Consider the following 15,634-nt stretch of genomic DNA (forward strand, 5'->3'; position numbering starts at 1 on the left):
TCTTGTATCCCTGTTATTATGTTTCATGTTGTTCTGCAGTTCCCTTAACAACTGTTCATTCTCTCTGAGCTTTTTTTCCCTTTCTTGCTCTTTCTGGGTGCTTTTTCTACTTCGTGCTCCAGCTCACTGATCCAATCTTCTGCTTATGGATCCTACTTTTGATTCTTTCTACTGTCTTCTTCAGTTCAGATATTGTATTCTTAATTTTTCTCTTGGCCTTTGTTGATAGTTTCTATTTCCTTTCTCATGTTGATAGAGTTTGCAGTGGGCTCATTGTAGCTTCCCTGTAGTTTCTGAAATTCACTGTGAACTCATTGATCCTCCTGATAACCATTGCTTTGAACTCCATATCTGATAGTTGACTTACCTCTATTTCATTTAGCATTCTTCCTGAGGCTTCTTCCTTCTCTTTCACTTGGGGATTGTTTCTTTGTCCTCCTGTTGTTTGTGAGACTCTTCTTGTTACCCTCTGCTTCTTAAATTGATCTGTTCTGACTCCCTGGGTTTACGATGTGAACGTCTGTGGTTGGAGACCTGTGAGATTCAGTAGTGCAGTCTCCTTGATCTCCTGAGTTCGTTGGTCTTGGGCTGTCATTTATGTTGGCTCTGTGTTTGTCTTTGGGCTTTGATTGTTTTTGGATCTTTCTTTGGTGGGTCCTTCCCATCAACTGGTTAACTGAGGGTCACTCTGTTTACCACCTCTTGAATTTCATTGTACTGATGTGGGTAGGTTGTGTGAAGCTGGTTCTTCTGTGTGTACAAAGTTTTGAGGATTCTCTCTCGCTCTTGTTCAGTTGTTTGTTCTGGGTAATTTCTCCTCCATCTAGTTGTATTTCCGGATAGGTCCTGCATTGAGGTTAGTGTGGCTTCCACTCCCTCCTTCACTTTCTTCTGTTCTTTTCTGTTGGTAATTCCTTTGTTGGTGGGTTTCTTCTTCCGGCAGGTATCCTGTTGTTCACAGGTCCCACCTACCTCTCTGGTTTTTCAATGTCCCTTGCAATTTTTGGTCTCCTGTCTTCATATATGCTGGAGTACTGTTGGCTCTTTGCTCTGTCCCTCCACAGATTGGCTAGGTTTTTCTCCCATGTGTAGGGGGAAGTGGAGTCCAGAATATATGATTCTTGATGATTAATAGTAATGAATTATTTTGACATGCACAATTTATCCTGACAAGTAATCAATATAGATTTAACTCAAAAACTATTTAGAGCCTTTTATAATAATGTATTCATGTAGTCTTTATAGTATAAAAAACATTCACCTCTGTTCTTCATTTGAGAATATTGCAACTTTCTGAAGGATTTCTCATGCTCATCTTTTAGAGAAGAAAAGTACAGCTAACAGGGCTAATAATTAACAAACGTATTTATCTCAAACCCTATACCCTTAATATGTTATATTATCCCTTCTCTCTATAAAGCATTCAGTGAAGGCTATAGAGCACATCAAAATATGTCTGAAAATTGACTTGTAGTTTTCATTTCACAAAAGACCGACACCTACACTATCTCCTTTGAAGGCAATAGCTCAGGTTTCAAGGAAACTTCAACACTAATGAGCAAACAAAAGACAACAATAGAACTAGTTATAAGAACATTTGATCTGGACTTCAATTGATCAAAGGAGGAGAGAGTGCATCCAGCTTGCAAGATCAGCAAAATTAGCTTGAACCCCAGAGATAACTGAAACAATTCATACTGAAAACTAAATGAGGCCTATGCATCTTTAAGGTCTAGTCCTAATAGGTTCTCTGAAAATCTGTTATACTGTTTTGGCTAGAGATTATTCTAGAAGGAAAAAAAAGGAACATTGCTTTCAACTTCAAAAAATTATGGTTCTCAGAAAAATATTTATGAAACTACTAGAGAAGAAATGGGTATGTATACCAATTGAATTTCCAATGTAATATCAATTTTAAGCAAGAGTCCATTTATGTTATTAACAAAAAAAAACACAATAAACTAAAATTTAGAAAGTTGGTCTTTAGGAAGAGTTGTAAGGTTTGGAACAGTTTTCAATTTACAGTTGACCCTTGAACAGTGAAGAGTGTAGAGGTACTAACCACCCCCCATGCAGTCAAAAATCCACATGTAACTTTTAACTCATCAAAAACTTAACTGTAGTCCTGGCTGAGTGACTCAGTTGGTTGGAGCATTGTCTGGTTCACCAAAAAGTTGTGGGTTTCATCTCTGGTCAGGGCACATATCTACATTGTGGGTTTGGTCTCTAGGCAGGAATCAACCAATTGCTATTTCTCTCTCACATCAATGTTTCTCTCTCTCTCTCTCTCTCTCTCAAATCAATAAATGTATCCTTGCATGAGGATTAAAAAAAAAACCTGTAGCTATAGGAATAACCTACTGTTGATTGAAATCTTACCAATAACACAAATGGTTAACATATATTTTGCATGTTATATGTATTATATACAGTATTCTTACAATAGAATAAGCTACAGAAAATGCTATTAATAAAATTATAAGAAAGATAAAGTACATTTACAGTATTGTATGTGTTTATTTTTAAACTCTACCTATAAGTGGACCTACACATTTCAAACACATATTGTTCAAGGGTCAACTGCATAGAATAATTGTCTGATCCCAAACCTCCACATCTCTCTCTTTCTTGAAATATCAACCCCAGGACTTGAGATCCAGGGCATCTGAACAAGCAGCATGATCACCTAGAGTGGCTAGAAATGAGGGGGTCAGGTAATAAGTACAAAAAACACTCTTAGGAAGAAGAGAGTGGAGGGCCAAACCAGAGTATCCAAACCATTGTACAGTCCAAAGGATGAACTATGGCAGAGGTAACAGGGTAGAGCAAAAGGTGTGATTAATGGCAGAAGATTCCAAAGTTTTCAGTGCTCAAACCAGTCTGTCCATCACATCTTTTTCTCAGGGAGTTCTGGCCATGGGTGTATAGGTTAGCCAGCAGAAGTTAAAGGTCTAAAATTGTAGAGGGCAGTGTGATATGTGGAAGGGAGATGAGATGAATGAAACCTAGCAATTTTGTCTGGGAGATTTTGTTTGTTTGTTTGTTTGTTTGTTTGTTTTTATTAAAATATATTTGACACATAACATGGTATAAATTTAAGTTTTTTTGCTCAAATCCTCCACTTCTAATCACCCCCTCCTACTATCTATCATTTGCTCTCTTTCTTTTTAGTGGTTGGAATAATTAAGTTCCAGTCTCTTAGCAACTTTGATGACTGTAATACAATATTGTCTTTATTTACTATATTGTGCATTAGGTTTCTAGGGCTTATTTACTACTCATTGAAAATTTTTAAGCTTAAACAACATCTGTCCTGTCTTTTCCTCCACTCCCAGGCCTCTGGAAATGGTCATTTTACTCTGTTTTTACAAGTTTGGCTTTTTAGATTCCACATATAAGTAATATCCAGTACTTGTGTTTCTCTTTCTGACTTACTTCACTTAGTATAATGTGCTCAAGATCAATAGCAATTAAACTTAGGATATTTGGAGTTTATATCTTTTGCCTAATTTGCCTTTCTTTTAATACAGGTACCTGGGTCATCTTCTCTAGATTACACCATTTTTTTAATTTAACTTCCTATTTCCCTATGTAATTTGGATGATAATTTTCTAGATTCAGAAAAAAATCTTGGTTAATTTTTTAAATAACCACTTTAGATGACTTTCTGTGCTTTATATGTTTGAGCACTTATTGTTTGCAAATCACTATACTAGGCACTTTGATTTATTACTCTAAACCTGAAAGTTATGCAGTTCCTAATTGTAAGGATGAGAAAACAGCCTCATGGAAGGTTCACATTTCACTGCATAACATTATAAAGATGAAAAAGGAGGAGGCTCAGTGTTGAACCCAGGCCCACTAATATCAGAATTTTATGCTCAACCACTGCAGTGACCAACATCTGCCAACAGAATTTATACTAAAATTTCAAAGGATTGTCCACAGAGACATGTTATCTGAAAAATAACATACTCGGCTTTATGATTTTTTTCTTCAATGAGATTTTGTCCTTTTCACATAGATTTGAACTTGTCACTGAGCTTTCTCATCCTCTTTTCTCAAATGAACAAGTTTTGTGCTTTACCTGATTTTTTTCTCTCCCTTCTCTTTCTTTGGTATATTTTCTCCTCAAAGAGAATATTCTTATTAGAAAGCACTATATACACAGTGTGACAAAAGTAAGTTTACAGTTGTTCACATGTAAAATAATATAATAATTAATAAGTAATCATACAAAAATAAGCTAAATCTTTTCCCCCATCTTATATAGCTAGAAAGATCAATGTATCTTTGTACATTTTTACTTCTTTATCTACTAGTATCAGCTGGATTCCCCATTTTTTCTAATTCAATAAAAATAATTAAGCATACATGTGAAATAGATATATAATAATATACATGACTGAATAAATTAGACTGAAATATAATATGGCCTTATCTTTCTCACATCCTTTACAGTATGCAGAGTTTAATCTTTTATAGACTGTTTTGGTTTTTTTTCATGATTTATCCAAATGGATCATGAGCAACCCAAGGTAGTAGTCATTTGCTTTTTCCCCCCACCAGAAGCTCAGAAGAAGCAATTGGAAGAAAGTATAGAGCTGACCCAAGATGAATGTGTGTCAGAAAATGCAGATCATCCTACAGAGGAGCCTGCTGAAGGAGGGCCAGATGTGGATGGAGAAGAGATGACTGATGGGATAGAGGAGGACTTCGATGAAGATGGGGGTCATGAGCTGGTAGGAACAAAATATTTGGTGTCCACACCTTTTGTGAATAGCACAAGCATGTCAGCAGCTTATTCATTTTAGAAGAAAGATTAAATATTTGGGGCTAATTTCTTTCTTCTATGAATTTATTTAAGGAAACCAGTACAGTGCTTTGCACATAATAAATCCAGAGGCACAGAGAATCACCAAGGTGCTTTTTCATAAAAGGGTGTCTTGAGCTGTAACAATAAAATTAGAATCCTTAGGTGTGGGGCCCAAGCAAAAGTTCAAAGATTTTTTTTTCGTGTAGAACCAGGATTGAGAACTCTGGAGATAGAGGTCATGATCCATGAAGAAGTGCAGGTGGATACTTCACCAAAAGAGTGAGCACAGGAAATACCACTCAAAATCATTAGTCTTCAGGAAAATAGAAATTTAAATACAATAAGGTAATACTCCACACACTCCAGAATGGCCAAAGTTGAATGATAGGAGCAAATGTGTCAGAGATGTGGAGTGCTGAAACTCTCCACACTATTGGTGGGCAGATGCAATGCTACAACCACTCAGAAGTTTCTGGCAATGTCTTATAAAACCAGACATGATGAGCCAGTGGTTGAACTCCAGAGTCTTCAAGAGAAATGAAAATATATGTATAGAAAGTGTTTGTATAAGAGTGCTTTAGCAGCTTTACTCCTGGTATCAAAAACTGGAAACCGTTCACCAGTCGGGAAAGGGATATGCAGTGTGTTTTTATTCATACAAAATACACTACTCATCAGTAAAAGGGCACATACCACTGAGCCATGCAACAGTGTGGAAAGATCTCAACAGTGTGCTTGCAAAAGAAGACTTGCAAAAAGAGGATAATATGGTATCATTGCATCTAAATGAACAGAGCTGCCTGGAGTGTGAGAGTGATGGGCAGGGGTTAATCTTCCTGCAATGTCATTCTCTTTCTCATGTTGGGGAGCATCCACATTGGTTTTAATACCCATCACTAATACTACACTCTTCTAGAAACCTCCCTGATATCTTCACAACTCACACAAACCCTTATGAGCACACTCACTTCCTTATGGCTACTACTTTTTATAAATGTCTACCTTGCAAAAACCATATAAAACAGAAAGCCACAAGTAAACAAACAAATGCACTGACACAGACAACAGTATGGTGGTTACCAAAAGGAAAGGGGGTGGGAAGAGTATTAAAGGAGTCAAACATATAGTAATGAAGGAGGTTAGAGTTCGGGTGCTGAGTGCATGATGTCATATACAGATGATGTATTTTATAATTGTACACTTGAAAAAAAACCTCTCTCTCTCCAGCTACACTAAGAACCTCCCACAGGCTGGATGACCTCTTGGTTTGGGATACCTCATGCAAAGCAGTTTCCAGCACATGGTCAGGCATGGGGAATAAAGGAAACTGATTACCTGGTGGGCTTTGAACACTGTATTATACCTGCAGGCACACACCCTTTCTTCTGCCTTGAATACTCTCTTCACTCACTATTTTGTTTGAGTGGTCAATACATCCTGTGTCCTCTATACCACTGTCACTCATCATCTGTTCATCCCTGAACAAGGTCTCCAACCTGTCCTGGTCATTTTGGGTTTGCTTGTCTCTTTAGACCATACTCTGTACATACTTCATCATACTTAATTTGCTTTATTATAATTAGTGATTTCCCTTCTTTCTTCTCAATGATTTATGAATTTCTCAGAGCTAATTTTATTTGGTGTTTTTCCTTAGTATGGTATTTAGCACATGTTAATGAATATTTGTTAAAGAAAGAGAGGAAAATGTGCTCAGCCCCCTCTTCATTTTTAAGCACAATTTATTATGCATTGTAATCAGATCATGTTCTAAATATTACTTTTTGTATGCATGCCCACTGTGACTTAGAGGATTCTTATACAAAGCAGAGAAGCAAAGAGCTTTTGTTGTAACTTCACCAGGTCACTCAAGCAGCAGCGGCATCTTAGAGGCACTGACAAGGAAGAAGAGGCTTATATCAGCACATCCAAGTCCACGCAGCAGAATTGACTCTGTTGTGTAGTTGGTTTTACATCATTACCTCCCATGAGTAATACGAATGCAAATTTAAAGTCATCTGAATTTAGTTATCAAAGTTAGAACACTGAATTATAAAACAAACTAGAACGTAAGCCTCTCTCTCACTTGTGAGGTGCAGTTTTTAAGCCCAGTTTAGAGAAAGCTGTAAGTCACAAGTTCATAAGAAAATAAACCTTAGAGAATTCATAATTAAAGAATGCCCATATATGTATGGCAGAGCCTATGATCCCAAATGCAGGAAAAGGACAATGTGGTCATTAGAAAATGGACTCTAGACCTAAGGGCTTTTGAAATGTTAAAGGTATTGAGGTTGCCATGCAATTTCCAAAGTGCTCTAATGATGTTAAAAGGTAGAAAATATAGAGTATAAATTCAAACAAAATAAAGTATTTCTACCACCCCACAATTTCTATATAGAGAGAAACAAAGAGGAAGAGAATAGAAATGTTCTGAAGTCCTTTGCAAATAAAGCAGTCCAAAAGTAATCCTTAAACACACTTAAAAAAGGAAAATGAGCTACTTTCCTAGAAATGATAGAGGTAAATAGAAAAATCTGAAGTGTTAATGAGGTCAAATTGCAGAAGTCTAGTTATGAAAATTGTTGGAGAAATAAAGCAATTCTGCCAAAACAAAAAGCCCTTTCCTGACAAAATAGAATAGAGTACAATATTCTATAAAATATTGTATATAAATACAGTAATTTCAGTAAACATTCACAGATTTACATGTGTATTAGATACCATCAAAGTGACTACACTGATTTTTTTATTATATTGATTATGCTATTACAATTATCCCAATTTTTCCCCTTTGCTCCATTCCACCCAGCACCCCATACTCCTTCAGGTAATCTCCATACTTTTGTTCATGTCCATGTGCCATGGATATAAGTTCTTTGACTACTCCATTTCCTATTCTGTATGTTACATTCTCATGAATATTCTGTAACTACCTAATTGTATTTCTTAATCCCCTTACATCTCCATCCATTCCCCTGAATTCCCTCCTATCTCACAATCATCAAAACACTCTCCATATCCATGATTCTGTCTCAGTTTTCCTTGTTTGCTTAGTTTGTTTTTTTAGATTCAATTATTGACAAATACATTTTATTGTTCACAATTTTGATCTTTTTTCTTAAATAAATCCCTTTAACACTTCATATAATAATGGTTTAGTGACGATAAATTTCATCACTAAAGAAATTAGCTTTTTCTTCTCTGAGAACCTCTTTATCTGCCCTTCAATTCTAAATTGAATTTCTGGGTAGAGCAATCTTAGCTGTAGGTCCCTGCTTTTCATGACTTTGAATATTTATCGCCAATTCCTTCTCGCCTGCAAAGTTTCTTTTGAAAAATCAGCTGACAGGATTATGTGAACTCCTCTGTAGGTAACTAACTGCTTTTTGCTTGCTGCTTTTAAGATTCTTTCTTTATCTGTAATCTTTAGCATTTTAATTATGATATGTCTTGATGTAGACCTGTTTATGTCCATTTTATTTGGGACTCTTTGTGCTTCCTGGATTTGCATGTCTATTTCCTTCACTAAATTAAGGAATTTTTCTTTCTTATTTTTTGCAAATGGATTCCAAATTTCTTGTTCTTTCTCTTCTCTTTTTGGCGCCCCATAATGAAAATGTTGGTATGCTTAAAGTTGTCCTAGAGGCTCTTTATGCTATCCTCATTTCTTTGGATTCTTTTTTTTTTCTTTCTGTTTTGATTAGTTGTTTTTTTCTTCCTTATTTTAAAATCATTGATTTGATTCTGTGCTTCATTCACTCTATTATTGATTCCCTGTAAATTGTTCTTCATTTCAATTAGTGTATCCTTTATTTCTGATTAGATCTTTTTTGAGGTTCTCACTAATTTCCTTGAACATCCTTATAACCAGTGCTTTGAATTCTGCATCTGATAGATTGCTTCTCTCCATTTTGTTTAGTTATTTTTCTGGAGTTTTGAACTGTTTTTCACTTGGGCCATTTTTCTTTGTTTCTGCATTTTGGCAGCCCCCCACCACTGTGTTTGTTTCTATGTATTAGGTAGAGCTACTGTGACCCCCTATATTGGTAGCATGGCTTAATGTAGTAGGTGTCCAGTGGCACAGCCTCCCTTATCACCCAGGCTGGGTACTCAAGTTGAGCCCTCTGTGTGGGCTGAGTACAAATTCCTCTTGTAGTTGAGCCTTGGTTGCTGTTGGCAGGTCAATGGGAGATATTTGCCCAGACCAGTCAGCTGCACAGACCAGCTGTGACAACTGATCACCAACCTCTGCCCTTTGTAGAGGATCAGCTGTACAGGGGCTGACTCCACAGACTATGACTTACTTAATCATGACTCTGGAGATCACTGAGTTTGCCTTTTGAGTGTGTCACTGGTGGACTTTGTTGAGTGGTGGTGCTCTGAAATTGTCTATAGCTTTCCACTGGATGAACAGGCTCTGGGGTTTTTTGGATGGTGCTAGCTAAGGTCAGTCACTGCCTGTATTCTGTCTAGGGCCACTTGGCATAAGCTATAAAGTGATCTGCATATGGGTACTACTTGTGTTTGTTTTGTAGTTACCCAAGCAAGGCTAGTATATAAACCAAGACCAGCTGCTACCATTGGGCCTGGAGCAACTTAGCAAGAGGCTCAGGGGCTGTAGGCTTGCTGAGGCCAGCTGTTGGTTGTTTGAGAAGACTTAGGAAGACCTGAAGGATGAACCAAGACCATCCATTTATATGGAAAAGTCACTGCTAACCCAAGTGAAAATGGCCCAAGTGAAAAACAGTTCAAAACTCCAGAAAAATAACTAAACAAAATGGAGAGAAGCAATCTATCAGATGCAGAATTCAAAGAATCACCAGTTTGGGTAAATAATGTGAGATGGGTAATGGAGTCTCAGATGTGGCATCCACCTCCTGGCTCTGTGGCTCTGTGGGGTGAGGGCTCAGAAAAAGAACCATGGCCTCTGCCTGCAGTTCTATCTGGGAGAAAGCTGTCCCCCAGCCCTTTCCCTGATGCCAGACACTTCAGTTCCTCTCTGTATGCCACTGGTGCCTTTCTAGCTGCTACCCCATTTCTGGAACTCAAAGGGAGTGAGTCTGTGCTAAGTTCATGTGTGGGCCCTTTAAGAGCAACTGCTTGGGATTCCAGCAATATCTCCCACCAACTCATCTTAATCCCTGATGCTTTTTACAGGAAGAAGTTATGGGGACTTTTCTTCCTGAAACTGAAGTCCCGGGATGGAGGGCCTGGTATGGGGTTGGGACCCTTTGTTTCTGAGAGATTCCTTGCAATTTTTAGGCATCATACATCTTAGCATCTTCACCCCTTCTACCAGTCTACTATGCATGTGATTTCTTCTTTAATTCCATAGTTGTCAGACTTCCATTCTACTCAATTTCCGATGGTTCTGAATGATGGTTGTTCTATAGTTTTGTTGTAATTTTGATGTGGTTGTGTGAGGAGGTGAGCTGCATTTACCTAGGCCTCCATCTTGACTGAAAGCAACCACAATGTTGATATCAAAGAACAATTGTACTGAATGGAGTTAAACAGGCAGGAAGATTTTAGTCAAGATTGGCAATAGAGCCATGACTTGTAATGGTGTATCAAAGTTAAACTCAATTCCACTGAAACAAAGCACAGCTATTTTTTAAGCACTGGGGTGAGCAGGGTGAAAAGGATTGGAAGACGTTAGAGGGGAAGGTGGTCACAATGACTGAGCCATCTGTTTGCTAATTGTCAGTTATCTAAATTGGGATTCTATTCCCCCAAAGAGACAAGGAGATAGGAAACTCTATCTTCTTTTTTAATTAAATTTATTGAGGTGACATTGGTTAATAAAATTATATCAGTTTTTAGTGTATAGTTCTATAATACATGATTGTGTGCCCACCACCCAAAGTCAAATCTTTTTCTGTCAACATATATTTGATCCATTTACCCTTTACTACCCCCATCCCTTTTCCTTCTGGTTACATTATAAGTTGTCTGTTTGTTTGTCTTATTTGTTCATTTGTTGCTTTGAGTTTTATATCCCACATATGAGTGAAATCATGTGGTTCTTAACTATTTCTGTCTGACTTATTTTGCTTAGCATAACATTCTCTAGATCCATCCATGTTGTAGCAAATGGCAGTATTTCTTTTTTTTTATGGCTGAGTATTGTTCCATTGTAAAGAGGATGGGGCAAAAGTAGGTTTTCAGTTTTTTATGTGAAAAATAATACAATAACAAATAATGATACAAGAATAAACTCTATGTTTCATATACTCACAACTATAAATCTACTTTTGCCCCACCCTATATATGTATCACACTTTCTTTATCCATTCATCAATTGAAAGACACTTTGGTTGTTTCAATGTCTTGACCACCATGAATAATGCTGCAATGAACATATTTCAAAAGGATGGCTCCCAGGTCCTTAAGAAAGCAATACCTGAGTTGTAAAACTGGCAAAAAGCAGGGAGAAGATTTACATATAAAAGGGACAGAGAAACAATTCACCACTTCAAGTTATCTAAAGTCAGGGTCTGAGAAAATGGAGGTTGAAGGCCTATAGTCAGGAAGAAACTTGTCTAATGTTTAGTCACACCGAGGATAACTTAAGGTCATCTTGGTTTTTAGGACAGAATCTCACACATTTTATACAGCAAAGTAGAACAATTATTTCCCAAGAGACAAAAAACTGATACATTCTTCTTCACAATTCCTAAGACATCTCAGAACTACATGGTTGCATATGATGAATTAAAAACAAATAGGGACTTAGTCAGAAGATGCTTTAGTCAAAAGATTATTTCAAGGGAGGATGGGACTCTTGCAACTCAGAACATTGACATTAGGATCTATAAGCATCTCAACAGTTGGGCTCAAAAGGCTTTTCATTATATAGAGAGGTGTAAACAAGGCTAGAATGAACTGGACATGGGGAAGTGGGGTGAACAGATTCCATATTAGATAGTAGACCATCTCATGTTTGACTCTGGTTCCAGCCTGTTTTCCAGAAGGGTCCCCTTCCAGAGGGCTGTACATGGGTCAAGGGTGGGGGCGGGGGGCAAGGTCCTGGATAGAGAGAGGCTTAACCAAAGATGGGTGAACAAGCATTTTATTTTCTTTAATCAACAGAGATAAAACAATTAATCTGATCAATTATGTGACCAAGAATGGGAATTTGGAAATCTGTGTTTAACTATGTGAGTCTTACCTGAGCCATATGGGGAAGGATGGTTCTTCACCCTACACCATTTCCCATAATAAAAGGGGTGGAATAGGGGTGAAACTCAATCTTCACTGTTTTTTCAAGATCAGAGGACAGGTAAAATTCAACATTATCATATATCAGAGAGATTTATTTGGCCCATGATCTTGGGCCTATTCTCTCTACACCATAAACATTGGCAAATCAAAAGTGAGAGGAAGGACCCAGATTCACTAGATCTCCAAAGAGACACTTTAAGGAAAGAAGAAGGGGGAAATTGGTCTCTGCTTTTTTTTTTTTCTTGAAGAAAGGCCTTCTCATTTACCCTTAAAATTGCAAATGTTCTCTGTAACTATGAGTCTGTTTCTATTTTGTTTGTTAGTTTGTTTATTAGACAGTAAAGGTGTTGGAGGCTGCATGATAAAAGCAAAGGAAAAAAATAACTCATTTACCAAAGGGAAATAATGTTGGGGAGAGGTAGAAGTGGATAAATGTTGATAGAAAGAGTCTTGACTTGAGGTGGTGAATACATAATATAATATACAGATGATCTATTATAGAGCTGTATACCTAAAACCTATATAATTTAATTAGCCAATGTCAACCCAGTAGATTCAATTCAATAAAATAAATACTTTACAAAGTGACGATTTAACTTTAGCAATTCAGTTCAAAGAAAAGTTATTTGGGTTTTAGATTCAGATAGACAAGTCTTTTAATAGCTGTAGGACCTTAAAGCAAATCACTGAGTCTCAGAGGCTCACTTCCACACATGTTGAAGGAAGTTTTTGCAGGTTATTATAAGATGATTAAATAGGAGCATGTTTATTAAAAACCTCTACTATAAATTTATGTGAATGGAAAACTTAATCTCTCCCCTCGAGAAACAAATTTTAGTGGAAATGCCAGTTGTAGAAAATTTTAATAACTTGGAAAGGAAAACAATTAAATGATTTCATTATGCTATTTTTACATATCCTTGTGAAGTTCATTGTCTTAAAATTCCAGCATATTCTATTAGCAATGTTATCTCACACCTCAACATACTCTTCTGAGATAATCTTCATTGACCTGATGCACAGGGTTTTGTAAGCTAAGGGAACCATTTGAAATGTCTGAGAAATGTTACAATTGATTTCAGCTGGGGAGCAACTTTCATGGGAAAACTAGAAAGAAATGAACTGGTCAACAAGATGTAAGAGGGAACATAATTATCCCATTTAGAGAGAAGGATTTGTCTATCATTTATTTCACCATACATACACAGACTTAACAAAGTCTAGATTTTTGTATTTTCATCTTTGAATATCACTCAGTCCTTACCCCCAACCCTCACCATTGCAGTCTTGATCCTCTCACATTGATCTGAGACCAGATTATTGATGAGGAAGGATTCCCAATTAATCAAACACACACCCACACACATTTTATTATAAGTTCTACGGGGTATAGCTGTCATATTCTGGCTGCCCAAGAGGTAACTGTCATTGTTCCCATGAGGCTGAAGAAGATGTTAGATACTAATATTGTAACATGTGGCTTTTAAAATAGCCCACACACATGGATTTTTTAGAACACCATTATTTTGTGCAGGTGGTTGAACCCCAAACCTAGTTCTGATATTGTCTAGCCACGCAACATTAAATCAGTAAACTCTTCTTATATTTTCAGAGACAAAAACATATCTTTCTGCTTGTAATTTTTTCTCAAATTCCAAAGGGCAAGAAGGACAGAGGGTATTGGACAGAGGGTATCGATGATGTTAAAGAGTTTTGTGCAACAGTAACAATTTAACTTATATATGTGTTTTTCTTTTTAAAAATTTTTCATTTTAATCATTGTTCAAGTACAGTTTTCTCCCTTTTACTTGCATTCCAGCCCACCCACCCACCCCTCCCCACTTCCCCGCCATTACCACCCTCCCCCTAGTTTTTGTTCATGTGTCCTTTAAATTTGTTCCTGTAAACCCTTCGAATTCTCCCCTGAAATTCCCTCTTCTCTCCCCTCTGGTCACTGTCAGCCTGTCCTCTATTTCACTGTCTTTGACTATATTTTGAATGTTTCTTGTTTTATTGTTTAGGTTCCTGTTAAAGGTGAGATCATATGGTATTTCTCTTTCACCGCCTGGCTTAGTTCACGTAGCATAATGCCTTCTAGCTCCATCCATGCTGTTGCAAAGGGTAGGAGCTCCTTCTTTCTTTCGGCTGCATAGAATTCCATTGGGTAAATGTACCATAGTTTTTTGATCCATTCATTTACTGATAGGCATCTAGGTTGCTTCCAGCACTTGGCTATTGTAAATTGTGCTGCTATGAACATTGGGGTGCAAAGGTTCTTTTGGATTGGTGTTTTACGGTTCTTAGGATATACTCCCAGCAGTAAAATTGCTGGGCCAAAAGGCAGATCCATTTTTAGTTTTCTGAGGAAGTTCCATACTGTTTCCCATAGTGGTTGTATCAGTCTGCAGTCGCACCAACAGTGCACTGGGGACCCCCTTTCTCTACAGCCTCTCCAACACTTGTTGTTTGTTGCTTTGTTTATGATGGCCATTCTGACTGGTGTGAAGTGGTATCTCATTGTGGTTTTAATCTGCATCTCTCTGATGGCTAGCAATATTGAACATCATTTCATGTGTCTTTGGATCCTTTGTATGCCCTCCTTGGAGAAGTGTTTGTTCACGTCCTTTGCCCATTATATAATTGAGTTCCTTGTCTTCTTAGAGTGGAGTTGTGTAAGTTCTTTATATATTTTGGAGATTAAACCCTTGTCTGAAGTATCATTTACAAATATGTTCTCCCATACAGTTGGTTCTCTTTTTATTTTGATACTGTTTTCTTTAGTTGTGCAGAAGCTTTTTATTTTGATGAGGTCCCATTTCTTTATTCTTTCCTTTATGTCCCTCACTCTAGGGGACATGTTAGTAAGAAAGTTTCTGCGTGAAATATCTGAGATTTTCCTCTCTATGTTCTCCTCTAGGACTTTAATGGTGTCATGGTTTATATTTAAGTCCTTTATCCACCTTGAATTTATTTTTGTGTATGGTGTAAGTTGGTGCTCGAGTTTCATTTTTTTGCATATAGGTGTCCAGTTCTCCCAACACCATTTGTTGAAGAGGCTATTTTTATTCCATTTTATGTTGCTGCGTCCTTTGTCAAATATTAATTAACCATAAAGACTTGGATTTATTTCTGGACTCTCTGTTCTGTTCCATTGGTCCATGTGCTTGTTTTTTTTACCAGTACCAGGATGTTTCGATTACAGTGGCCTTGTAATACAGTTTGGTATCAGGTGTTGCGGTCCCTCCTACTTTACTCTTCTTTCTCAAAATTGCAGCAGCTATTCAGGGTCATTTATGGTTCCATATAAATTTTTGAAGTGTTTGTTCTGTGTCTGTGAAAGACATAGTACCAATATCCATTGGCACTTTAACAGGTATTGCACTGAATGTGTAAATTGTTTGGGTAGTATGGAAATTTTGATGATATTAATTCTTCCAATCCATGAACACGGTATATGTTTCCATTTGCTTGTGCCTTCCTTGATTTCATTCCTCAGTGTTATGTAGTATTCTGAATACAGATCTTTTACCTCTTTCTTTAGGTTTACTCATAGGTATTTTATTTTTCTTTTTGCTATTTCAAATGGGATTTTTTTTC

General features: G+C 37.1%; 1 protein-coding gene across 1 annotated transcript in view; it reads left to right on the forward strand.

Moving 5' to 3' along the window:
- The window catches only part of RALYL (RALY RNA binding protein like), a 150,607-nt gene that overhangs the window by 107,099 nt on the left and 27,874 nt on the right, over positions 1 to 15,634 (forward strand). The window contains exon 6 of the mRNA XM_036031669.1: positions 4,570 to 4,742. Coding sequence (XP_035887562.1) covers positions 4,570 to 4,742 — 173 coding nt within the window. The remainder of the gene's footprint in view (positions 1 to 4,569; positions 4,743 to 15,634) is intronic.

This window comes from Phyllostomus discolor, chromosome 7 (assembly GCF_004126475.2).
Source record: "Phyllostomus discolor isolate MPI-MPIP mPhyDis1 chromosome 7, mPhyDis1.pri.v3, whole genome shotgun sequence".
NCBI classification, from domain to species: Eukaryota; Metazoa; Chordata; class Mammalia; order Chiroptera; family Phyllostomidae; genus Phyllostomus; species Phyllostomus discolor.